This window comes from Neophocaena asiaeorientalis, unplaced genomic scaffold (assembly GCF_003031525.2).
Source record: "Neophocaena asiaeorientalis asiaeorientalis breed wild unplaced genomic scaffold, Neophocaena_asiaeorientalis_V1.1 scaffold230, whole genome shotgun sequence".
NCBI lineage: Eukaryota > Metazoa > Chordata > Mammalia > Artiodactyla > Phocoenidae > Neophocaena > Neophocaena asiaeorientalis.
This window is the reverse complement of record NW_020175186.1, coordinates 8,350,184-8,364,415: the sequence shown is the minus strand read 5'-3', so window position 1 is coordinate 8,364,415 and position 14,232 is coordinate 8,350,184. Positions and strand designations below refer to the sequence as shown.

The window sequence follows — 14,232 nt, the reverse complement described above, 5'->3', positions numbered from 1 at the left end:
AACTCAGAAAGAAGTAATTATGGCTTATGAAGATTTCTCCTTAGAAGTCAGGAAGATGGCAGAAGAGTAACACACGGAGATTACCTTCCTCCCCACAGATACACCAGAAATACATCTACACGTGCAACAACTCCTACAGAACACCTACTGAACGTGGGCAGAAGACCTCAGACCTCCCAAAAGGCAAGAAAGTCCCCACGTACCTGGGTAGGGCAAAAGAAAAAACAATAAACAGAGACAAAAGAATAGGTACGGGACCTACACCAGTGGAGGGAGCTGTTAAGGAGGAAAGGTTTCCACACACTAGGAAGCCCCTTCGCAGGCGGAGACTGCGGGTGGCGGAGGGGGGAAGCTTTGGAGCCGCGGAGGGGAGCACAGAATCAGGGGTGCGGAAGGCAAGTGGAGAGATTCCCGCACAGAGGATCGATGCCGACGGGCACTCACCAGCCCGAGAGGCTTTTCTGCTGACCCGCCGGGGCGGGCGGGGCTGGGAGCTGAGGCTCGGGCTTCGGTTGGAGCACAGGGAGAGGACTCGGGTTGGCGGCATGAACACAGCCTGCAGGGGGTTAGTGCACCACAGCTAGCCGGGAGGGAATCCGGGAGAAAGTCTGGATCTGCCAAAGAGGCAAGAGACTTTTTCTTCCTTCTTGGTTTCCTGGTGCGCGAGGAGAGGAGATTAAGAGCGCTGCTTAAAGGAGCTCCAGAGACGGGTGCGAGCTGCAGCTAACAGCGCGGACCCCAAAGATGGGCATGAGACGCTAAGACCGCTGCTGCTGCCACCAAGAAGCCTGTGTGCGAGCACAGGTCACTATCCACACCCCACTTCTGGGGAGCGTGTGCAGCCCGCCACTGCCAGGGCCCCGTGATCCAGGGACAACTTCCCCGGGAGAACGCACGGCGGGCCTCAGGCTGGTGCAACGTCACGCTGGCCTCTGCCACCGCAGGCTCGCACCGCACTCCGTGCCCCTCGTTTCCCCCAGCCTGAGCGAGCCAGAGTGCCCGAAGCAGCTGCTCCTTTAAACCTGTCCTGTCTGAGCAAAGAACAGACGCCCTCCAGCGACCTACATGCAGAGGCGGGGCCAAATCCGAAGCTGAGCCCCGGGAGCTGTGAGAACAAAGAAGAGAAAGGGAAATCTCTCCCAGCAGCCTCAGAAGCAGCGGATTAAAGCTCCACAATCAACTTGATGTACCCTGCATCTGTGGAATACATGAATAGACAACGAATCATCCCAAACTGAGGAGGTGGACTTTGAGAGCAAGATTTATTATTTTTTCCCCTTTTCCTCTTCTGGTGAGTGTGTATGTGTATGCTTCTGTGTGAGATTTTGTCTGTATAGCTTAGCTTCCACCATTTGTCCTAGGGTTCTATCCGTCCGTTTTCTTTTTCTTTAAAAAATTTTTTTTCTTAATAATTATTTTTTATTTTAATAACTTTATTTTATCTTCTTTCTTTTTCTTTCCTTCCTTCCCTCCTCCCTCCCTCCCGCCTTTCTTTCTTCCTTCCTTCCTTCCTTCCTTTCTTTCTACTTTTTCTCCCTTTTATTCGGAGCCGTGTGGATGAAACGCTCTTAGTGCTGCAGCCAGGAGTCAGTGCTGTGCCTCTCAGGTGGGAAAGCCAACTTCAGGACACTGGTCCACAAGAGACCTCCCAGCTCCACATAATAATCAAACGGTCAAAATCTCCCGGAGATCTCCATCTCAACACCAGCACCCAGCTTAACTCAACGAGCAGCAAGCTACAGTGCTGGACACCCTATGCCAACAACTAGCAAGAAAGGAACACAACCCCACCCATTAGCAGAGAGGCTGCTTAAAATCATAATAAGTCCACAGACACCCCAAAACACACCACCAGACGTGGACCTGCCCAACAGAAAGACAAGATCTAGCCTCATCCACCAAAACACAGGCACTAGTCCCCTCCACCAGGAAGCCTACACAACCCACTGAAGCAACTTTAGCTACTGGGGACAGACACCAAAAACAACGTGAACTACAAACCTGCAACCTGCAAAACGGAGGCCTCAAACACAGTAAGATAAGCAAAATGAGAAGACAGAAAAACACACAGCAGAGGAAGGAGCAAGATAAAAACCCACCAGACCTAACAAATGAAGAGGAAATAGGGAGTCTACCTGAAAAAGAATTTAGAATAATGATAGTAAAGATGATCCAAAATCTTGGAAACAGAATAGACAGAATGTAAGAAACATTTAACAAGGACCTAGAAGAACTAAAGATGAAACAAGCAATGATGAACAACACAATAAATGAAATTAAAAATACTCCAGATGGGATCAATAGCAGAATAACTGAGGCAGAAGAATGTATAAGTGACCTGGAAGATAAAATAGTGGAAATAACTACTGCAGAGCAGAATAAAGAAAAAAGAATGAAAAGAACTGAGGACACTCTCAGAGACCGCTGGGACAACACTAAACGCATCAACATTGGAATTATAGGGGTTCCAGAAGAAGAAGAGAAAAGGAAAAGGACTGAGAAAATATTTGAAGAGATTATAGTTGAAAACTTCCCTAATATGGGTGAATTACCATATGACCCAGCAATCCCACTACTGGGTCTATACCCTGAGAAAACCATAATTCAAAAAGAGTCATATACCGAAATGTTCATTGCAGCTCTATTTACAATAGCCTGGAGATGGAAACAACTTAAGTGTCCATCATCGGATGAATGGATAAAGAAGATGTGGCACATATATACAATGGAATATTACTCAGCCATAAAAAGAAACGAAATTGAGCTATTTGTAATGAGGTGGATGGACCCAGAGTCTGTCATACAGAGTGAAGTAAGTCAGAAAGAGAAAGACAAATACCGTATCCTAACATATATATATGGAATTTAAGAAAAAAACAATGTCATGAAGAACCTAGGGGTAGGACAGGAATAAAGACACAGACGTACTAGAGAATGGACTTGAGGATATGGGGAGGGGGAATGGTAAGCTATGACAAAGCGAGAGAGTTGCATGGACATATATACACTACCAAACATAAAATAGATAGCTAGTGGGAAGCAGCCGCGTAGCACAGGGATATCAGCTCGGTGCTTTGTGACCACCTATAGTGGAGGGATAGGGAAGGTGGGAGGGAGGGAGAGGCAAGAGGGAAGAGATATGGGAACATATGTATATGTATAACTGATTCACTTTGTTATAAAGCAGAAACTAACACACCATTGTAAAGCAATTACACTCCAGTAAAGATGTAAAAGAAAAAAAAAAAAAAAGATTTGTCCTAAACTAAAATAATGGAAAATGTTTTGGATTTCGTTTGTTCAAATTTAAATTACTGCTTGATTTTTTTTTTTTTTCAGTATAGAAGATACAAGGCTTACTGACTGATACTTAAATGAGCCTAGATCTCAGGAACTTAACTAAATGTGATACTGTAAAGTAAGCAACTATTTATATGAGGGTATAAATTGAATTTAGAAAGTCTAAAAAGGAAGATACTGCTGGTCAGTTTCCCTTACAAAAACTAGAACAACCTTAATAGTAATAACATATATTATTTCAAGTTGTTAACAATATGGGCTTATACACCCATGACAAAAGTCACCATGGGGTAAAATCTGGTAATTAACAAACAATATTAAACAGGCCTAGATGGTAATTTCAGGTGGAGGAGACAAAGCAATACCAACCTCTGGTCAAATAGAATAAATTATAGTAACAGGAAATGGCATTCACTTTGTCAGGCCATTCCATTTTACCTTAATTTAGGGAAATGCGTCAAGGAATTTTAAGTGATGAGCTAACTGAGATCTTAATTATTAGAAAGATAGCTTTGCTAATAGTACAGTTCTCTCTCCTGTAGTTAATATGTTGGATTGATTGTTGGTACCATACTGTACTGACTTTAAGTAACAAGGATATGGTAGCTCTAAGACCTGACCATCAATCAGAGTGGTGTTGCCAAGGAATACCTGAATCCGTCCTTAAAAATACTACATTGCACCTTGTTAACATGTCTAGTACCACCAGGAAAATAATTTTGTTGTTGTCCTTGGCTTGTCCCCTATATCGCCATGACCTCCATATCTCTCTCTCTCGCTCGCTCTCTCTCTCTCTCTCCCCCTGTGTGTGTGTGTGTGTGTGTGTGTGTGTGTGTGTAACCTTGTTTTCTAGATCCTGTGATTCTTTCTTTTTCTTTTTGGCTGCCATGGTACTCCCAGATCAATGAACTTCCTATAAGGTAGCCTATTTCCATCTCAACAGGCTTTGCTCCTTCAATAACAGCTTTAAGGATGAAGATTTGGTCTACAGAGTCAGATCAACCTCGATCAGAATCATAGCCTTGCTACTCATATTGTTTAAGCTTTTGAACCTATTGGAGCCTCAATTTCTAACCTGTAAGTAACAATGCTTACCTCACAGAATTGTTGAGAGAATTAAGGGTCCACACAATTATAAACTAGATAGTATAATGCCTGGAACAGAGAAACTCAATGAATGTCACTGTCCTTTAGATCTTGTCCATTCCTAGATTTGCCAAACATCATTCTTGGTCTAACTGAAAAATCCCTGTTAGATCTTACCTAGCTGTTAATTCAACTGCCCAAACCACCAAGCATCAGAATGAAACTTGTTAGTGATGGTAAATTCAGACTCATAGAATATATGTACAGTTCTACCAGGACAATTCTAAGATTAGTATGGATGTACTCAGCAGTTTTTTTTTTTAATACCTTTCTACTTTTAAGTAAAATTAAAAAAGCATTTTGCTCAAATACAGTTCAGTGGATAATAGGCATAATTTTATTTTACTCATGTTCACATAGAATAGTAGTGTACTGGGTTAGCCAAAAAGTTCCTTAGGTTTTTAAATAAAAATAAAAGACATTTTTCATTTTCACCAAGAATGTTATTGAAGAACGTATTCACCATTTTGTTCCACTACCTTCTGCCATTTTTCTTCATAATTCCATCTTCCCAAAACTTTTTAAATGAGTTTATTTATTTGTTTATTTATTTATTTGTGGCACGTGGGCCTCTCACTGTTGTGGCCTCTCCCGTTGCGGAGCACAGGCTCTGGACGCGCAGGCTCAGCAGCCATGGCTCATGGGCCCAGCTGCTCCGCAGCATGTGGGATCCTCCCGGACCAGGGCACGAACCCGTGTCCCCTGCATCGGCAAGCGGACTCTCAACCACTGTGCTAGCAGGGAACCCCCCCCTCCCAAAACTTTATCTTTTTGAGCAAAGAACTGTTCCAGGTGCCTTTTACAGTCTTCCAGGGAGTTGAATTTTTTTCCCTTAAGAGAATTTTGTAAAGACTGAAATAAATGGAAATCTGAAGGGTCAATGTCTGGTGAATACGTCAGATGAATCAGAACTTCCCAGCCAAGCTGTAACAGTTTTTGCCTGGTCATCAAAGAAACATGTGGTCTTGCGTTATCCTGCTGAAAGATTATGCATTTTCTGTTGACTAATTCCGAACACTTTCCGTCAAGTGCTGCTTTCAGTTGGTCTAATTGGGAGCGGTACTTGTTGGAATTAATCGTTTGGTTTTCTGGAAGGAGCTCATAATAAGGGCTCCCTTCCAATCCCACCATATATCACCTTTGAATGAAGACCAGCGTTTGGTGTGGTTGGTGGTGGTTCATTTCACTTGCCCCACAATCTCTTCCATTCCACATTATTGTACAGTATCCACTTTTCATCATCTGTCACAATTTACTTTAAGAATGGAAGTTTTCATTAGTTTCAGTAGAGAATCGCATGCTGAAATACGGTCTAGAAGGTTGTTTTTCGCTAACTTATGTGGAACACAAACATCAAAGCGATTAACATAACCAAGCTGGTGCAAATTATTTTTAACGCTTGATTTGGGTATTTTGAGTATGTCGGCTATCTCCTGCGTGGTATAACATTGACTGTTCTCAACTAATGTCTCAATTTGATTGCTATCGTCTTCAACTGGTCTACCTGACCACGGAGCATTGTCCACGAGAAATCTCCAGCACAAAACTTCACAAACCACTTTTGACACGTTTGATCAGTCACAGCACCATACACTGCACTAATCTTTTTTTTGCATTTCAGTTGTGTTTTTACCTTTCTTGAAATAATAAAGCATAATATGCTGAAAATGTTTGGTTTTTTCCTTCCATCTTCAATATTAAATGGCTACACAAAAATTCACCAATTTTGATAAGTTTTTTTTTAATGCATGGTAATTTGACAGCTGTCACAATACAATCTAACAAAATTGTTTCAAATGAAGTGAAAGACAACTAAGGGCTACTAGAGCCATCTTACAGAAGAAAATGAACAAACTTTTTTGGCCAACCCAAGTTTCCATAGGGCTACAAGGCAAAAGGGACAATGCTCTGGAAAACTGATAGGCTGTTAGGAGGCTTCAGAATACACATTCAAATAGTGAAGAAGCCAACATACAAAATCTGCCCCTCCAAATTAAAAGTTAAGAGATCTTGTCAGTTCTCCAGAGATCACCAACTTACAAATGACTAAACTCAGGAGATAAAGAAAATATTAACATAATTTATTGCATAAATATTACCATAATTTATGACAATTCATTATTACCTTCTAGTGAAGAATACAATTGACAAAAGAGCTAGACCTGCAAGTCCTTGAAGCTGGGAACTTCTTTCTGCTATATGAAAACTTATTATGATCTGAAAGCTATTGTTGAACTTGGGGTAGTACAGAATTAACTATTCTGTAAGATTCCAGTGTTAAATGGCAACAGGTTAAGAAAGCCTCTTGCACCCATCTTCATCACAGGGAAATATCAGCTTCCAGGATCTGACTGGCCAAATTTATTGGCTTGGACTCCCTCTTCCCATAATACCACTTAGATTAGCATTAAACATATTTGCATCTCCAACTTTCCCTTGTCTATGAATTCATGTGAACCAACTCCTCCTTTCTGAATGCCATGAACTTTCTTCAGATATGTTAACATCTCTGATTAGTTTACAGCCTATGCTATCTACCTGGAAGCCATCCAGCTTTTCAAGACACATTTGCTCAATACTATTATTATCCATTACATATTGACTTAGAGTTTAATTCTCAACGGCTTATTTTCATGTTCTTAGGGGAGAACCTCAGGAACCCTCATTTATAGACTACAGTTTGATGATGTCTCTACATTAACAATATGGGGATTTATTACTATTAACTAGAAGCTTTGTTCACTGTATTTCAGAAGGCATCCTTAGTAAGACATAGGAACAGCAGAAATTTGCTTTACATTTTATTACCTCTGCACAACAACCTCAATCTCCAAACATGAGAAGATATTTGACCTCTACTATTAGTCATTGGTCTTTAAAAGATTTTTGTTTTCTTTTATGACATTCTTCACTCCATGAATGCCAATTTGTGCAAATGAAGGTATAAGACTTAGAACAAAAAGGTTCCAACAAGATGAGTCACACTCTAAGTTAACAGGTCATATCAAAACATGGGGAAAGGCTGTATGTGAATAATTACCATGAGACAAAGAAGTTTGTGGGAAAAAAAGTCAAAGTCAACTCAATATTAAATCGTTGACTTAAATTGGACATTAAATTTCTCATATAAAGATCCTTCTGACAGATTGGAAGAAATGTTGGAAAATACATTTGTTTCAGTAGAAATGTTTGTGCAGGTCTAGAATTGCAGATTAGTAACAGAATAGCTTACACATTTAGATAGAAGAAAGACTAATGTTCTTTTAGAAAGTAAGCTTCCCAAATGTAGGGGCCATGACAAATAATTTGGTGGAGGGGGTGCATAAAATGAGAAAAACATGCTTAAGCTTTGTTTCGTAGGTACAGGCTATTCAGTTCCTGGGCCAGTGTTGTGCATAGAGACAAGTGCTAATCTAAGCTTTTAAAATTAATTTAGATTTAAAAGAAATTATCCTATACTTTCCTAGAATGTGACCCTCTTTGTGTTATTTAATATATGTTACCTATTTAAATGATGGAGAATGTATTTCCAAGGTAGTGAGGAATGAAGAGGAGGTGTAAAGCTGTCTTACACATAGTACTGTGTCTGATTTAGTACCATAAATTTTAGTTTCTCTGGAGAAGGTTGAATCCAAGTGACTGTACAAGAAACAGGACACAACACACAATTGCTGACCTCTAGGATCTTGCCTTTTATGCAGTATTCAAAAGAATATGCATTAAATATAGTTCCTTTTACTTTTCACAAAAGGCATAGTTGGGCCTGCACCAAAATGGAACCATTGCTTCAGTATATTAATATTGTTAGTAGTCTAAAAGATCACATTGTATCTGTAAAAAAGAAAATCAGTATTAAAGTTATCCTCTTCACTACTCTGTGTAAAGACTGCAATGATTTTTCTTTTAGAATCCCAAATCTAGAGAAAGACTAAAGTCTATAATGAGTAGCAAACAAAACTGATTTATTATGTATGGATAGTGTTAGGTGTGGGCGTGTGATGGGAATTCTACAGTCTTAAAAAGAAATTAAATTCAGAGTGTTTATGAGAAATTGATTTCTTGTTATGAGGAGAAATGCTTTATCAATACTCACCTGCCACCATCCATTCTCATGTCCAAGGGACCATCCTTCCGAAGGGAAAAACCTCTTTCAGGGGCATCAAGTTGCATGGAGGAACACCCAAGATCCAAAAGAACCCCATCTAAAGTCCCTGGTTGCACTCCAGCTTTCATTAGTAAGGCTTCTGCCTGGCTGAACTGGCCCAGGATGGCTCGGATCTGTTTACTGGGGATAAACCCAGGAGATGGAAAAAACACGTATGTCATATTAAAGTCTTTCTTAAGGTCTAGGATCAATGAAAGGGAGCACATTTTATTATTAGCCTATTTAACCAATATATGTTTACTATGTGCCAACCACATGCTTTGTACTATATAAGGACATACAGATATGGAAACTCTATATCTTTGGTTTCAACATCAGAGGTGGTTTGACATAATTTTTTTTTTTTTTTTTTTTTTTGCGGTACGCGGGCCTCTCACTGTTGTGGCCTCTCCCGTTGCGGAGCATAGGCTCCGGACGCGCAGGCTCAGCGGCCATGGCTCACGGGCCCAGCCGCTCCGCGGCATGTGGGATCTTCCCGGACCGCGGCAGGAACCCGCCTCCCCTGCATCGGCAGGCGGACTCTCAACCACTGCGCCACCAGGGAAGCCCGGTTTGACATAATTTTATTCTTGCTAATAAACACAATTTATTTTATACTTTGTGAAGGTATATAAGTTTATGAATTAGAAAAATTTCCTGGTCAGACCCGTCCTTTTATTTTTTTCTTTCTAAAAAAAAAATTCATATATCTCTGGGCTGGGAAAAGAAACATATGCCACTCTATCAAAAGAATAAACACCTGTGCACTGTTGATGGGAGTGTAAACTGGTATAGCCACTATGGAAAACAGTATAGAAGTTCTTCAAAAAATTAAAAATAGAACTACCATATCATCTAGCAATTCCACTTCTGGGAATATAACCAAAAGAAATAAAAACACTATGTTGAAGCAATATCAGCACACTCATGTTCATAAGAGCATTATTTACAACAGTCAAGACATGAAAACAACCTAAGTGTCTGTCAATGGATGAATGGATAAAGAACTTAAGATGTGTATATATATATTATTCAGCCATAAAAAAGAAGAAAATCTTGCCATTTGTAACAACATGGATGGACCCTGAGAGCATTATGCTAAGTCAGACAGAGAAAGACAAATACTGTATGATCTCATTTATATGTGAAACCTTGAGATTGAAAGAGAGAGAAAGAGAGAGGGAGAGGGAGAGAGAGGGAGAGAGAGAGAGAGAGAGCAAGAGAGAGAGAGAGAGAGAGAAAACCATGCTCGTAAAAAAAGAGATGAGATTTGTGGTTACCAGAGGTGGGGGATGAGGTTAAGGGGAATTGAATGAAGGTGGTCAAAAGGTACAAACTTCCAGACAAATAAGACAAATAATTACTAGGGGTGTAATGTACAACACGATGATTATAGTTAACACTACTGTGTGGTATTTATGAAAGTTGTTAAGAGAATAAATCCTAAGAGCTCTCATCACAAGGAAAATAATCCCTTTCTCTTTTGTGTTTATATGAGATGATGGCTGTTAACTAAACATTGTTGTAATCATTTCATAATATATGTAAGTCAAATCATTATGCTGGACACAAACTTGTACAGTGTTATATGTCAATTATTATCTCAATAAAACTGGAAAAAAATTTAACTTTTAACTAGTAAACCAATTTAAATATTTTTTTTCTTTCTGTTTTATTACTTATTATATGTCAAACATCTTCAAGCCAACCATTTTAGCTTTCTCCATATTCTTCACATAATTCAGGATAGGGGTGCTGTGCAGCGGCACACTTGAAGAATGAAACTATGCCTAAAATAAACGCCTTCTTACAGAAGCAATGTTTTAGCTCTCAGCAGGGTTTCCGAAGTGAATGGAGCATTCAGAATTAACAGACAGGCAAGGAGTTGGGATCACCTTACAGCTATATTAATTCTCCTTCCTACACAAAGTGAGATGCTGCCTTCAGGGTTCTTCAGAAGCCCTAGGGCAACTGGCATGCATTTTGGAAGGGGAATGAGAAGAGAAAAATTGGGCAACACTCTAAGACCTCATTCCCTCCATCTACAGGTGTATGGAGTGAGGGTGGATTTCAACAGTGTTGGGGAATTCATATCTATGATATTTACTTATATGTTACGTTGTTTAAGGAGAATTTCACAGCTCATTGGTAATTTTTTCTCAAATTCCAATGGTGAAAGTGATTTTCAGATTCACTCACCAAATATTCACTAAATATCTGCTATGTGTCAGGCATTATGCTATTCTAAGGTATAAATAGATTAATAAATCATGGCTTTCTGAGCTTTGAGCTGAGAGAAAGGTATATAAATAAACTGTTTGCAAAACAATCTCATGGGTGCTAATAGTAGAGAGACAGACAAATTGCTATGTCTGTATTTGGAAAATATAAAATGAATATTAATACTAGCATCGAAAACAGAAATAGTAGAATCTTGGGATTGGAAGGCAACTCACAAATCATTTGTTCCAATTATTTAATTGACGCTTGAATCTTTTCCCTTTCCACCATCACTGCTGGGGGGCAGGGTGGGGAGGAGACTCATTGTTTTAATCATATCTCATTCACCCCATTGGTGAGGAAGGGATTCCCATTCTAAAATTATGGAAATGGTCAAGTGAACACACAGCACCTGACACTGGACAGATGAGATTGACAGGAGTTTATTAATCACATCCACTCACAGCCCAGGGGAGGAGGACACCAAATGCCATGCATGGCTACATGGGTGCTGCACTCAGGAACAGAGTGGACCGACAGGCTGTGAGAAGCAGATTTTATGGTATCAGTAGGGTAGGGTGCCGCATGCCCAAGAAAGGATGTGTTGGCTTGTTTGAATAATTCCACGGGCTGGCAGGGAACTGAAACCTGCTACTCAGGGATAAGCAGGTATTATGCCTGATCCTTTTGATAAGGAGTGTTGTTTGGCTAGGAACCTTCTCTGTGGAAGCACAGTGGGGAAGAAAAGTGTGGTTAGGCCATTTAAGATTCTTCCAGCTTTCCCTAAATGTCAAGAACACATAATACTGGGCTTAAATTTTAGGCCTTACCTCACAGTCATTTAGCCCGTGTTTGAACATTCCCAGTAAATAAAAACTCACTATTGGTTTTTGGTTTTTAAAATTTTTTTTTAGTCAGTTGTTTTTTAGTGAAGTTGCTGGCTGTTTCCTCACTATTTCTATAACTTTTGTTCCAGGTATCAGTCCGTGGAAAACAATTAAAAACCCATGGCAGCCTGTTACATATCTATTGTTAGTTATTGTAAGCGATACTTGTTGGCTACCTCTTAGTTGCCAGTCTCTTTTTTCCAACAGGACGTCAAAATTTCAGCCTTGTATCTTGGGAGAGAATGATCATATCCATGATTGTTTATGTCAACTTGGCTTGGCAAAAGTACCCAGTTATTTAATCAAACAATGATCTAGGTATTGCTGTGAAGGTTTTTTTAGATGTGGTTACCATTACAGTCAGTTCCCTGTAAGTAAAGGATATTACCTTCCATAATGTGGGTGTGTGTCATCTGATCAGATGAAAGGCCTTAAGAGCAAAAACTGAGGTTCCCCAGAGGAAAAGGAAATTCAATCTCAAGACTATAGTATCATCTCCTATCATAGTTTCCAGTCTGCTGGCCTGCCTTACCATTTCAGACATGCCAGTCCCCACAATGTGAGCCAATTCCTTGAGATAAATCTCTCTCTCTCTCTCTCCATATATATATATATATATATATATATATATGTATATATATACATATATATATGATGCGTATGTGTGTATATGTATGTATATCTCCTACTGGTTCTGTTTCTCCTGAGAATTCTATCCTAATGGATATAATATCTCTGCTCAAGAGGTAGATTTCTGATTAGCTAAGCTAATTTGCACACATGACCACCATGGCCCCTATAGTTTGTTCTAAGATTGGCATGTGTCACACCTCTGGCCAATAAGATACAAGAGATATTTCCTAGGGACTTGGGGAAAGAAAATTCTTTTCTTCCATTGAGCCATGGGAAGAAAAATATTTTTCAGACTCTCACTTGATATGAAAAAGCACATAGCTCTGATCATTGTCAGCAGATATCTTGGCCCAAAGAAGGGAGAGGGTAGCAGCCAATTTGGCCAAAACTCTACAAAGCATAGAGAAAGATTAACCATGCCATTAGATTGAACCTCACCTAAAATCCAACTTGTCTCTGAACTTTTGAGTTATATGAGCTCATAAATTACCTTTGTTATTTAAAACCAGTTTGAGTTGTTTTTTTTTTTACTTGCAATGGAAAACATAACTATTATAGCTATCATGCTTCTCAGGTGTTCATTTCTCTAAGTCATACAACTCTTGTTTGTTTCTTCTGCTATTCTCTATGCAAAAAGTCTTTCACCATGCAAGATGCTCTTTTCTGAATGTGTCCCAGTTTGCCTATGTCCCTAGATCTGAACTCCATAATGATCAGCACAGAATAAAGTAAATTCTTTCCTCTTTTGTTCTAGTTATTATATTAATACAGCTCAAGATCAAAATAGTTTTAGAATTTGTTTCACACTGTTGACTTATACTATCTAATACCATTGTACACCACTGCTAAGCCTGTTTCCTCCACACTGTACTTGTGCAGTTTTGTTTTGTTAATTATTGTAGATCTAGTACAATCTCTAACCTACATATTTTCTACAACCCTTTAGGATCCAGGTATTATCTTGAACCATAGAAATCTTCTTTACACTTCAGCAAAAGCCTCAAACAAATCACTATTGCCCAGTCTTAATTCCTTAGCATTAGAGCTATATCCTGCTTAAAGCTAATAATATAATTGTAAAATAAAAATAATATCTTACAGGAGATGTTTGCATTCTTGGACACCCTCAAACATAACTGTTTAACACTAATATTCAGTTAGTTTTAGGCATGGCAAAGAGTAAGTAACAAAAATATAATCCTCACCATAATCATATACAAGTATGAGAATATCATATGGGGAAAAAAAAGTAACCATGAGACAACACCACAAAGTAAATCATGTGTTTAAGGCAGAGTATTCTGATGCTATATCAGTTATAGAAATAGATTATTATATCAGTTTCTAGAATTAGATTATTCTCATAGTAAACAAAAAAACATCTACAAGTATACCAACAAACTGTTGAAAACTTAGCCTTAACTTCAGACCCTGGGGCATTATTTCACATATGCAATTATACTGAGGCTAATTTTCCTGGGTAGGAAGATTCCACACCCACTTTTTTCTTTCTTCTTCTCTTTTTTCTTTCCTTCCTCTCTCCCTTCCTTCCTCAGGTCCTCTCTCTTCCTTCCCTCCCTCCCTACTTCCTTCCTTTCTTCCTCTTTTATTCAAATTTTAAGTTCTTAGTATTTTTGCATATGTATTTTACAAGTGTTATAAAGCAAGTAACAGAAAAGTGTGAAATCGCCAGAGAGGATCATGATGGTCACAAAAACAGAGCCAAACCAGGACATTTAGCCATAACTACAAATACAGAATTTATCATTGTCATCATCATTTGTCGTTACCCTAGGATCCCCAGGATGTAAGTAAAATGTTGCTTGTGACTCAAAGCACATGTTACATGAGAAGATTCTACAACCCAACGCCAAGAAAAATAAGGCACTTAGCAATAGAGTG

The 14,232-nt window shown here is 39.2% G+C and overlaps 1 protein-coding gene across 3 annotated transcripts in view; it reads right to left on the bottom strand.

Moving 5' to 3' along the window:
* The window catches only part of METTL15 (methyltransferase 15, mitochondrial 12S rRNA N4-cytidine), a 192,958-nt gene that overhangs the window by 43,311 nt on the left and 135,415 nt on the right, over nt 1-14,232 (bottom strand). For 2 of the 3 annotated variants that reach the window (XM_024764741.1, XM_024764742.1), the window contains one exon: nt 8,540-8,731. The exons of the other annotated variant lie outside the window; for it this stretch is intronic. In XM_024764741.1, coding sequence (XP_024620509.1) covers nt 8,540-8,731 — 192 coding nt within the window. The remainder of the gene's footprint in view (nt 1-8,539; nt 8,732-14,232) is intronic. 3 annotated transcript variants of the gene reach the window in all.